General features: G+C 57.5%; 3 protein-coding genes across 3 annotated transcripts; 1 reads left to right on the top strand and 2 right to left on the bottom strand.

Moving 5' to 3' along the window:
* Positions 1–3,047: 3,047 nt before the first annotated feature.
* Positions 3,048–5,728, top strand: CcaverHIS019_0510910 (uncharacterized protein; the record flags this gene model as incomplete). Its single annotated transcript, XM_060602323.1, has 8 exons — positions 3,048–3,165; positions 3,453–3,542; positions 3,608–3,788; positions 3,858–3,957; positions 4,161–4,360; positions 4,446–4,601; positions 4,671–4,745; positions 4,813–5,728. 8 exons carry the CDS (start codon positions 3,048–3,050, stop codon positions 5,726–5,728), a joined length of 1,836 nt encoding a protein of 611 aa, XP_060458728.1.
* Positions 5,729–7,235: 1,507 nt separating this feature from the next.
* Positions 7,236–8,267, bottom strand: CcaverHIS019_0510900 (uncharacterized protein; the record flags this gene model as incomplete). The annotated part of the gene is made up of 3 exons (XM_060602321.1): positions 7,236–7,718; positions 7,760–7,910; positions 8,176–8,267. The coding sequence occupies 3 exons, from the start codon at positions 8,265–8,267 to the stop codon at positions 7,236–7,238; spliced, it is 726 nt and encodes a 241-aa protein (XP_060458727.1).
* A 220-nt stretch (positions 8,268–8,487) lies between these two features.
* On the bottom strand, positions 8,488–12,237 carry rpc2 (uncharacterized protein; the record flags this gene model as incomplete). Its single annotated transcript, XM_060602320.1, has 3 exons — positions 8,488–11,062; positions 11,096–11,850; positions 11,923–12,237. 3 exons carry the CDS (start codon positions 12,235–12,237, stop codon positions 8,488–8,490), a joined length of 3,645 nt encoding a protein of 1,214 aa, XP_060458726.1.
* Positions 12,238–12,259: the final 22 nt, after the last annotated feature.

Below are 12,259 nucleotides of genomic sequence, written 5' to 3'. Positions count from 1 at the left end.
CGCTTCATGCTGAGCAGTGGTGTGGGTTGGTAGTTCTTCCTCATTTATTGACAGTAGCAGGAGGAACATGAACATGGACGAGCTGTGCGTCAGTTTTCCGGGTGCGTGGAGATGACCTTCTAGGACTCAAGTCGGGAGAGAAAATGACCTGGCGATAAACCGACACCACAGACAGAGTCCTCGACCACCCCACACTGACCCATCAACCCCTCGGCGGTAAAACCATTTCGAAGCTAGACCATAGCGCCATTGCCGCCGGTATTGGCACTGACCAGAGCACTGGGCGTACCCCTGTGGCCTGTGGGACTTGTAGAGGTATGCGGAGGATTGCTCTGCCGGCGGCAGCAAGGACCGCGTCATGTCGGCCTCTTCGGCCAGGTTTGCTTTCACTCGGCGCTCCGAATGTTCCGTCCCCTTTATCGTTCTAAGCGAGTTTCAGCAGAGCCACAAGCGCCCTCTGCGTGAGCGTTCGTCTCAAAGTCTTACGCAATTACGCGATTGCGCAAATGTACACCTCCACATTCCTCCGTGCTGGTCGCAAGTCGCATGTCCAAGTCGCATGACCTACAAGAGGTGGGCGGTGGGCTGTGGGCTGTGTGGGCGTGGTGGAGCAAGATCGCATGCCGCCAGCCGTGTCCTGCTCCACACGGCGCACAGTACCATTGCCGCCGGCTCAGCTCGTCAGGCACGGATGACCTTGCGCGTTAGGACAACCTTACAACCTGGCAACCGGGCAACCGGGCAGCCTGGCGACCTGGCGACCTGGCGACCTGGCGACTTCTACCCATTTTCACCTCCGGCTCGGATTGATATGACCCACGGTCATGGCAGACGTACAATTTTGAGACCTGACGCCAGCCCACCCGGACCTCGCTGGCTCGTGGACGAGAAGCAGGCTAGAACTTGAAGTGCGAGGGGTCTACTGCTCTCTGCTCTTGATGTGCTGTGCTAGCCAAGCCGGCCGGCTCATCGAGCCCCAAGCGGAGCATGGAGCATTCGTCTGAGGAGCTGACATCGTGCGAGCACGGAGCATGGAGCATTCCTCTGCTAGCGGCCGGTTCATCAAGCGCCAAGAGGAGCATTACCATTCTCACGCAAGCCACTTGCACTTGATGATGACAGGAGAGATTGTGTCATATGAGCAAGTTGACAGTTTACGGGTTACGGGTGACAGGTTACAGGTTACAGGTTACAACAGTACCCGGCAGTTGTTGAGTACATGAGCCAACAACATTCCGCACGGTAGCTGTAGCCGGCGGGATGATGTGTTCGGAAATGATGCCAAGCGGTAGTTGATCGAGATTGTTAGATCACCGGATCACAAACGCGTTCCTTTTCCCAGGCCACTGACATGCGATCACAGTTTAAACATTTTCCGGTTACAGGCAACTTGGGGGTATTTTTTGAAAGGCGCTCAACAGTAACCGGCAGGTCGTAGTCGTAACCGGGTCGGAGCGGGATGAGATAGCAGTCTGGGCGCTGAGAAATCCGCACCATCAGAAGAAATCGTACCAAGAGATGCGACGACGTGACAATGCGACGATGCGACGATGAATAATGCATACAGATTGCCTGACGCACATGGTGCATCCATAGCAGTCAGCGGCTGGCAATCTTGTGAGCGGACTGGTACCACCGCGATTCGAAACGCTATTTCGAACCAAAGTCATATTCGATCTAGAACTAGTGGTGTTTTCGAACTGACCCCGCATGCACCCGTGTGCTTATCTCCGTGCCGTGCGGGGCGGGCCGGAGTTGGCCGAATCTACTTTGAGCCCACGTCTACCCCAGGTGTGGGGATATTTTGTCTTGGGGACAGAAAGCGAAGAATAACATTGACATGAGGATTGATGGTGATGAAGCGGGTTGGGGCGTTGTGAACGCTGGGTGCGCCGGTTAGGAGGATAGGGTTGTAGGCGGTGAGGCGGAGACGTGAATACCCGCGGACCTTGATGGGATTGAGAAAGGATCATATCGAGTCGATCGAACGCGGGGGGGGGGGTTGTATCCTGGGCATTTGGATGCTCGGCTACTTTGTTGTAGGCGGTGGCGCGGTGGGCGGGTGCACGACAGAGTCAGTCAGCTGTAGCCATCAGGCTAATCAGGGACAGGGGTATAGGGATTTCTGATTCTGAACGCCCAAGCTACCAACTAGAGATTGGGGCGCGCAGTGCGACGATGACTGAGGGCGACGCGCGCAATGTCCGGGGAAGTACGGTGCGGCTAGGTGTACCCGCTCGAATCGATTGCGAGCATCCAACAAAGGTGCGCAAGCGTCAAGTGACGAGCTTTGAAAAGGGACAAACCATCAGTTTCAAAACCTCGGAAAATGTCGGGGTCGGATCCAAGCGTCTTTAGATGTGTGTAATATTGTTGTAGACGCGGTTCAATACCTCGCTTCCTTTCAATTACACATCAACAGACCAATCATCTTGGGGTCTTGGGGAAAAGTGGAGGCAAAGTGGAGGTTGGAGGCGTCATGTAATGATACACCTTTACATTCAGACGTTGAAATCTCACCAATGCATACAGTTAGAAGTATGCGGAGAGAGATAGTAGTAGACAAGATGTACATCTACGACCAGTGTGAATTTTATGAATGTAGGGTGAATTGATGTAGCTACAGGCTTGTGTGATTCAAGTCGCGTAAAATGTTTACAGGGGTGTGTTGGCGAGATGTAGTTTGGCTGATCCGTGCCTGAAAAGAGGTATTCGAGTCATCCGATTTCCTGTAAAGTGTGTGTTGGTGCGCCACTCAAATCTCTCTCAGTTGTTGTATGGTAATATTAGTGGGCATTAGCCGCTATAGTCGGGTCAAAGGGGGGAAGGGGAAGGCATGAACCCAGCGGGAATTAGATTGCCTGGATTAGGAGGACGACTCACCACTCCCCTTGCTCCATCACATACCCACTCCACTCACGTCCCCACCCCCACCTCCCCCCCATCCGCACACACCTCTCCCTTCTGCTCAGACTCTTTCGTATCTATCGCACCCCACCCTCATCTTTGTATATAAGACATCAACCCATCACACCATCTGGCCCCTCATGCTCATCCTCTCTCGCGCCACTCCCTCACTGCGCTTCACTGCCTACCATTCGTCTCCCATCATCTCACACATTGCTCGCAACACTCGTATCAACTTTGCCGCATCTCACATCTCCGGTGAGTATTTCGAACTATTCCTGGTAGTGGCCGGGTGGTGGCCGGAGGTGACCGGCCCCGCCTACTCCAACTCAAATCCAACCAGAATTATAATACACCCCCCACAACCCACCCACTCTATCCCGATCCGCAATAGAAGAAATAGATCAGCTCCACTTGACGCAGCCCCCCACCCAACTCGTCATCTTCCCTCCCAACCCCACCTCATCTTACAACTGCCCACTCCTCCTCCTCATCCTCCTCCTCCTCCTTACTCTTCACCATCGCAACAATGTCTGACCCAGTAGTTCGTACCAAGATGACCGCCACCTCGCACCAGATGCGCCCCAATGGCCCCACCCCTCCCCTCACTCCCAAGTCAAATTCCCTCCAGCTCCGTGAGTTACGGTCAGGCGACATCGAGCACGAGCATGATCGTATCGAGCACGAGCTAACCTCCCAGCCTTCGGCGCTGGCCTCGGCCGCTCTAGGCCCAACATCCACCGCGAGCAGAGCCTCCTTCGTCTCCAGCACCAGCTCGACCAGCAGCCAACCTCGCTCATGAAGCACTCGCTCCTCTCCCGCATTCGCCGTGAGGACCCCGAGCTCTTCTTCGCCGCCCTCCAGGCAGACCTCGTCAACCTGTGAGTTGGGTTTCTTAGTCACCTATTTGTGGCTTACGCCACCATTTGCATTTGCTAACATTGTCTCAGTGCCCCTGTTGTCTACACCCCCACCGTCGGTGAGGCTTGCCAAAAGTACTCGCAGGTCTACTCGGGCCCTGAGGGTCTCTACCTTTCGATCGACGACAAGGTGAGTTTGTTGTGGTTGCCGAATGAATCGAATCTGTGAATGCGATGGGGCGGCCATGTCAAATGGGGCGCGTGACCTGTCATGCCCGCCATCGCATCGCGGTGCATTGTACAAGTTTAGTGTGGCGCACATCCCTCATTGGGATCTTCCGCAGGGCTTTTTGGGGCAAAGGAGTGTACAAGTCTGTGCTCACACCTCTCCAGGACCAGCTCCCCCAGATCCTCTCCGAGTACGCCGCTACTCTCAAGCACCAGCCCCAGATCATTGTCGTGACCGATGGCTCGCGTATTCTCGGTCTTGGCGACCTCGGCCTCGGCGGCATGGGCATTTCGGTCGGCAAGCTCAACCTCTACGTTGCCGGCGGTGGTCTGGACCCTTCGGGTACCCTGCCTGTTGTCCTTGAGTGAGTCGTTGCCCCGCACAGACCCGGAGTATCTCTAGTCCTCGGGTTTCCCGGTGGCGTTGGAAGAGGCGGACTAACCGAACAGCATGGGCACCAACAACGAGTCGATCCGTGAGGACCCTCTCTACCTGGGCCTCAAGCGCCCCCGCGCATCGTTTGACGACGCCGTCTCGTTCATGGACGACTTCATGGCTGCCGCATCCAATCAGTTCCCCGACACGGTCATCCAGCACGAGGACTTGTGAGTGGCAAGCCAGTTTACGGCTTGTTCTTTTATCCGAAGCGAGGTCAGGGGCTGACGCTTCTTTAGCTACTCGGAGGCCGCGTTTGAATTCCTGTCAAGGTACCAGAGCAAGTACTGCATGTTCAACGACGACATTCAGGGGTGAGTAAAGATGGTGGCGCATTCTTTCGCACCAAGACGCCATGATCTCCAGCGCTAACCCCATCAGCACTGGATCGGTCATTCTCGGTGGTTTCGTTGCCGCGGCCAAGGCCGCTGTCAACCTTTCCGGGAGGGATCCCAAGGAACACAAGGTCGTCTTCCTCGGCGGTGGCTCGGCCGCAATCGGTGTCGCCAAGGAGATGATGAACTATTTCCGCATGCTCGGCCTCTCTGAGGATGAGGCAAGGGAGCGCTTCTGGCTCATTGACACCAAGGGCCTCATCACTGCCACCCGCCAGGACGTCGTCGACGGCCGCCTCGCTGAGCACAAGAAGTACTTTATCCGCAACGACAACGAGGGCCAGGAGTACAAGACCCTCCTTGACGTCATCGAGTACGTCAAGCCCACCACTCTCGTTGGTCTCTCGACCACCTTTGGCGCGTTCCCAGAGCCGGTTGTCCGCCGCATGGCCGAGCTCAACCAGGCTCCCATCATCTTCCCCCTCTCCAACCCCACCTCCAAGTGCGAGCTCTCGTTCGAGGACGCTCTCAACTGGACCGACGGCCGTGTCCTCTACGCCTCGGGTTCCCCTTACGATCCCGTCGTGTACGACGGCCAGCTCCGCGAGCCTGGCCAGGGCAACAACTTCCTTGTCTTCCCTGGTATTGGTCTCGGTGCGCTGCTCTCGGGCGCCACGCACATCACGGACGACATGATCACCGCGTCGGCGATCTCGCTCTCGGAGGCTCTTACGCCTGAGGAGAAGGAGGCGGCTCTCCTTTACCCACGTCTGACTCGCATCCGCGACGTCTCGGCCGACGTTGCTGTCGGCGTCATCCGCGCGGCCCAGAAGGCTGGCCTCGACACGAACGAGCAGCTCCGCGATCTCGATGACGAGTCGCTGCTCCAGCACGTCAAGAACGCGCAGTGGTCTCCTTACCACCCTGCGGGCTACACTGGGCCCAAGAGCGCCAGCCTCTAGATCGTGGGTTCGTTCGACATGTTGTGCAACATCAAAATGGTGCGGGCCGGCGAGGACAGTGCAGCGTGGGAGTAGCATGTGTTTGGGTGTACTATGCGTAATCGCCTGTTAGATCTATGTCAAGAGTTTCATCAATACGAGCTCAAGTCTCTGCGAGGTGGCTGGGCGAGAAGACGTCTGCGAGCGGCCACTGCTATCAGCAACAAGGAAACGCTCTCTCTCTCAGTTCCCAATACCTCATAGATCACGTGTCCCATCTGCATTCTCATCTCATCTCATCTCACATTCCTCTGGCCAACTTGCAGATAAAGTCACCGACAATCTTGATCGCCGCCGCATGATGTATGCGCGGACCCCACTCCGCACAGTAGGCGCCGATAATTCGATAACATATGTCCCCAAATGTGCGCTTGCAACCGCTCAACTAGGGCGCTAAGCAACTGCCGCAGGCACGCGGCACTGGCGACGTGGACGCGATGGCGATCGAGGCTAGATACGTGCGACATTCCATACCATACCATACCATACCATACCATAGCCAAAGCCAGCGCCAACTTGAACCACATCTAGGAGCTGACTGTCACTCAGTAGGCTCAGTAGGGCTCGGTACATGGCGTCCATTGGGGAGTTTGCGCCACGGCCTAGCCATGGCGGGCGGGTTGACACTCCAAGAGCCGAGCGGAATGGCGTGCAATCTGGAATGCGAGCCATCGAGCTTGGACGCCCACTGAAACGGACAAAGTCGGTTGTCATATTGTCATCAAGATCTCGGGAACACTTGACGATTGACGAGTGCGAGTGCGGTTGCATTCGCGCCGTCCTCGTCCGCTCCTGACATAACGTACATCTACGCAAGCCCGATTGAATCTGCAAAATGGGTACCGAGTGGAGACACGGAACCACATCATACACAAGTCTGTCCATAGCTACCGGCACACCATACCCGTCATCTATCTAATCAACGATAAAAAATGAATCCAGGAGGTCCTTCTCGGACGCCACCTGCGCGGCCTTGACATACCCGGCCGTCTCCCTACATCTACATACCCGGCTCCTCTCGCATATTCAGCAATCGCACGGGCCTGCTCTTTGATTTCTCCGGAAGAAACAAGGCCGTCGGGGCAGGGACAGGCGAGGTCAGACGAGCAGGCGAAGTGGCGGGTGGCGAGGATGGGCGAGATAGCCGACAGCGAGGGATGTACCCTCCACCCTTGGATGTAGGGTCAAGTTGATGTGAGCACTCGAGTCAACAACACAAATACAGTCTAGTCTGGCTGTGCATGAGCGATACAGAGCTCCTTGCTCGCAACCAAGGGCTCGGTTTTGGCCAGACAGGCGCTGGATCACCCACTCCCCATCCCGACAGCGTCAGACTCTACCTACTCGGTGGCCAGCCAACACGTCGTGGCCGCTCTGATGGTTTCTGACATGGCTCGAAAATCAGACATTGAGCGCCGCTCGGCCACAAGAGGTAGCGTCAGAGTCTGCGTACATATTGCATCCCCATCTACTGGTACCCCGGCACGATCCGCGTAACCTCCTCCATCGCTGCGACCCACTTCCTCACCCGGGGATTCCCACTATTAACCCAAGCATCGTAGTTTGGCCCCGGACTAACCTGTCCAGAGAGGTACCACCCGAAAACAGCGCTATCGGCATGGCTCGGCTTGTCTCCATTGACGAACACGCCCTCCTTCTCGCCCAACTTGTTCTCGAACTCGCTCAACACTTTACGCACTGAGGCGGAGATCTTGGACGCCGTCACGGGATCGAGGATATTGCTAATGTCTTTCTCGAGAGCAACGTTGTCGCCCATATACTTTGTGCTGAGGAAGTAGTTACGACTGGCGCCGTCTTGCATGGCCCAGAAACCGGGGCGGAAGAGAGGCCGCATGGCGGGTGCGAGACGGGTCTGCATCCATTCATCAGTGGAGCGGTCGATGCCGTTTGGGAAGAGGGTGCGGGATGGGGTGCCGTGGTGTTTCTCCAGCTTGGGTTAGACAAAGCATAGGACTGGCTTGGAGAGCTCACCCACTGCGCAATGGCCCATGAGTCGGTCACAAAACCGTCCTCGGTGATCAGCGTGGGGACTGTTACTTGATCGTTGCCCGTCTCTTGGGCGAGGCGACCGCGGATGATGGGAAAGGTTAGGGGTACGACGTTGTAGTGGAGCCCGAGGATGCTGGTGTCAGCGTACGAGAGTAGAGGGTATGCGGGTGGAGATCGGGCCGAGGACGCTTGTGGTCAAGAGAGGAGTATGCGAGTCTTCCATAACGTTTAATGGAGCCGCACAGCCACAGGTTGCACGCCCCGAGAAGACGGGATGGGATGTGTGCTTGGACTGATAGCTGCCACCTCCCCCCCTCCTTCCTCTTCTGCAGCCTGTCCTCCTCATCCCCCTCTGTCCCTCCGCCTCATCTGCCTACCCCATCCCGCCAGACACTCACGCCATGTCGCTCATCGTAATGTGCACAAATGACGAGACATTGGGCCCGCACGAGCGCGCAGCCAGGCCGAAGACGGTATACTCCTTGCTCATGGCTGTCTGTAGTAGTCAAGTGAGTGAGAGACGCGCGTGAGGTAGCCCAAACTACTTATGGTGAGACGCATACTGGATGAGAGGTGGGCAGTTGGCGGAGGTGGAGGTTGCCGAGGTTGATGTCCGGTGAGCACGGAATGCCGACCAGGTCGGAGCGGATAGTAAATCGTGCCAACTATGCATGCAATGTACACTCGTATGCTCCTATGATAATGATACTCTACACCGTGTCCTCCATCATGAGCTTCGGGAGGATGTTCATGCCCAGCAGCTCCTGGATGAGGAGCTTGGCCGCGTACGGCATGGTGATCTTCACCACTGCCTTGGAACTCGCACATCCCTTACACCAGCCCGAGTAGGCGAGCATGCCGCACGCCTCGCAGACCTGCGCGTCGAATGCGTCCGACGAGATCATGAGGCGCTCGAGAAGGAGCTGCGTCGCTCCGTAGCCGATCAGGCAGTCACGCTCCATCTCTCCCAAACGCAGACCACCGTCCTTGGAACGACCTTCGGTCGGCTGGCGGGTCAGGTTGGCGCGCGGACCCGTCGGACGCGCGTGCATCTTGTCCATGACCATGTGCTTGAGCTTCTGGTAGTAGATCGGGCCGAAGTAGACGTAACATTCGAGCGGCTCGCCCGTGATGCCAGACTGCAACATGTCCTTGCCCGCGTAGCTGAAGCCCTTGTCGACGAGGATCTCGCTCATGTCGACAACCTTGGAACCACCGAACGCCGTACCGTACTGCAGCTTGCCTGAGAGCACGCCTGCCTTGCCGCTCAGCAGCTCGATCATCTTGCCGACCGTCATACGCGACGGGAAACCGTGAGGGTTCATGATAATGTCCGGTGAGATGCCGAGGTCGTTGAACGGCATGTCCTGTTGCGGCACGATGAGGCCGCACACACCCTTCTGTCCGTGGCGCGACGAGAACTTGTCACCGAGTTCTGGCCGACGCGTCTGGCGCGTGAGAATCTTGATGAGCTGGTTGCCGTCCTCTGTGTCCGTCACCATGACCTTGTCGATAAGCGCGGATTCGGGCAGCTTGTACACGACAGGCGACGGCTTGAACGTGGCCCCTGGTCCACCGGCACCACGGGTGTCAAGCGGTGTCTCACGCGCCGCGAGGATGTCACCCTGTGCCACGACCGCGCCGGGCGCGACGAGGCCATCGTTGTCTAACCAGCCGTGGCTGTCTGGGCGCATCTCAGCCGGTGGCAGTGCCAGGCGCTCCGAAGTACCGTTCGGGAACGACCTGAGGGGGATAGTCTGCTTCTTTAGGACGTGGCAACGCCCGAAGCCGCGGTCCGCAGACGCACGGTTGACAATGAGCGCGTCCTCAATATCGTAGCCAGAGTACGACATGACAGCGACAGTCGCGTTCTGGCCGGCGGGAAGCTTGTCGTAACCGACGAGCTCAATCGTCTTGGTCTTGACCATCGGCTGCTGCGGGTATGTCATGAGGTAGAGGAGAGTGTCGATGCGGTTGAGCTGGTTGTATGCGATCGCTCCGATCGCCTGCTTGCCCATGGCGCACTGATAAGTGTTACGCGGCGACTGGTTGTGGTGGGGGTAGGGAATAAGGCCGGCGACAGCGCCGAGGATGGTGAATGGCTCGATCTCGAGGTGGGTTGTGTCTTCGGTGATCTCGTGCTCGTAACAGGCCATGTACGAGTCGTTCTCCTCGTTGACGTCCAGGTACTCGACGAGACCGGAGCGCAGGAAGTGGTCGAATGTAACCTTGCCCTCCTTGAGGAGTTGCATGTGCTCCTGCGTGACCTTTGGATGGGCGTTCTCCACAATGATGAGGGGACGACAGATACGGCCACCGTCAGACGCGATGTAGATGACGCGCTGGTGGGTGTTGATGAAAATCGACACGAACTCGGATGTGCGGCCGGCTCGGCGCAGTCTGCGGAAGGTCTGGACGAAGCGCTTCGGCAACGAGGTGACACCGATAAGGGTACCGTTGACCTGGACGAGGTGTACGCCTGGTGTGTACAGCTCGTTGCCGGTCATAAGATTGATATCCTCGACGCCGAGCATGAACGCGAGCTTGATGAGCGGGTCCTCCGGCGTATCGGTGGTGATGTGGGTCATGAGCGCGAGGTTCTTGACCAGACCACAGGCTTCTCCTTCGGGTGTGTCGGACGTACATAACATGCCCCACTGTGAGGGCTGCAATGCACGTGGGCCGGAGACCTTGCGGGTCTTCTCGAACTGCGACGTGATACGCGTCATCATGCCGAGTGCGGCGATGAACGACAACCGCGACAGGACATGGGTGACACCTGCGCGCTCGACATGGAAACGCTTCAACGACCAGTTACCAGTAGAGATGGAACGCACGAAAGCCGACGTGATAATGTCGCTGCCGCCCACGCGCACAAGCGACGACGCGTCGAACGGCCCTGCGCGCGATTTCTTCTCCAAGATCTTGTCCATGCGCTTCTTCAGGTCCGAGTTGAACGTCTTGAAGGAGTCCTCAAACAGGAGCGAGAGCAGCTGGCCGGCCAACTCGAGACGCTTGTTACCAACGTAGTCACGGTCGTCGACCATGTGAGGGTCGACCATGGCCATGAGGACACGGCGCGTCATGGTGCTCAGGTAGATCGACTTTGGCCTAAAGTTCATGTTGCTAACCGGAACGTGACCAAGGACCATTGTAGCAAGCGCCTGCTGCGCAACGTCCGCGAGGGTGAGCTTTTGTCCAGCCGTGCGGTCGTCCTTGTCCTGGTTTGGCGACACGCGCTGACCAATCCACTCCAGCGCCTGGCGCTTCGTCAAGATCTTCAGCCTGGTGTCAGCTCAATTAGGTCGCGGAGCTCACCTAGTCGCCTCCTCCAGAGATACACCGAACGCCTCCTGGTACCGCTCGTCCGAGCCACATGTCATCTGGAGAATCTCCTTGTCGCTCGTCAGGCCCATGGCCTTGAGGGCGATGACAATCGGGATAGGGTCGCGGAACGAGTTGTGTCGCAAGTAGATACACTTCTTGGCCGTCGTGACATATGTTTTGACGACACGGTCGTGGGTCGACGAGGTTACTTCAGCCGTGACAACGTCCTTCTTCGGGTCCGCCATGACGATGATACGGTTTTTGCTCAGTTGCTCTTGCACCAGAATGACTTTCTCCGTGCCCTTGACCACAAAGTAGCCACCTGGGTCGAGCGGGCACTCGCCCATGCGCGCAAGCTCAGCTTCCCCCTTGCTTGCGAGGTGACACAAGTCGGAGCGCAGCATGATCGGCAGCTGGCCAATGTGAATGCCCTGCTGCTTGCGGATCTTGTCCTCGTGCGTGTACTCAATGTCGACGTAGATACCGCCCGAATACGTATTGTCGGTAAGACGGCATTCCATAGGGGTTAGTCGCTGGTTGACCGCGCCGACCTCCTTGCGTAGTGGGCGACCGATACGGATGTCGGTGTATTTGATGTAGTAGCGAGGGTTGGCATCTGACTGCACCAGCGAGTTGGCGTGTAGGATAGCCTTGATGTCGGTGTGAACAAAGTAGTTGAACGAGTCGAGGTGCTGCTTAACGAGACCCTTGACCTTGAGGAAGGCCGGGAGCAGCTCCCACTTGTCCTGCGTGTTAGCCAATCTGCCCTTCCTTGGTCCAACTCTTCTCCTTCCCCCGCTACCGACTGAGAGACTCACCTCGACAGTCTTCATACCCTTGGCGTACCAGTCCGCACCCTTTGGACCATGGGTCTTGCGCATGAGCTCGGCCCACTCCTCCTCTCCTTCTTGAAGGTTAGACTGGGCCTGAGCCTTTGGTCCCCGAACAGGCATCTTGCCTTTCCGCACGCCAGCGCCAGTGCCAGTGCCAGGCGCGGTGGAGGCGGCCTTTGAACCACTGGCAGGGGCTGGGGTGATGGAGGGCCGGGGTTTGGCAGCGGGACGGCCAGCAGCGCCCGGAGCTGGCCGCTTCACTGTCCGTGATGGGCCGGATGCTGCAGGTGGTGGAGCCATGCCGTTGTTGTTGTTGGAGGGT

Source organism: Cutaneotrichosporon cavernicola (assembly GCF_030864355.1).
Source record: "Cutaneotrichosporon cavernicola HIS019 DNA, chromosome: 5".
In the NCBI taxonomy this organism is placed as follows: domain Eukaryota; kingdom Fungi; phylum Basidiomycota; class Tremellomycetes; order Trichosporonales; family Trichosporonaceae; genus Cutaneotrichosporon; species Cutaneotrichosporon cavernicola.
Note: the sequence above shows the minus strand (reverse complement) of the source record. Positions and strands in the feature narration are given on the sequence as shown.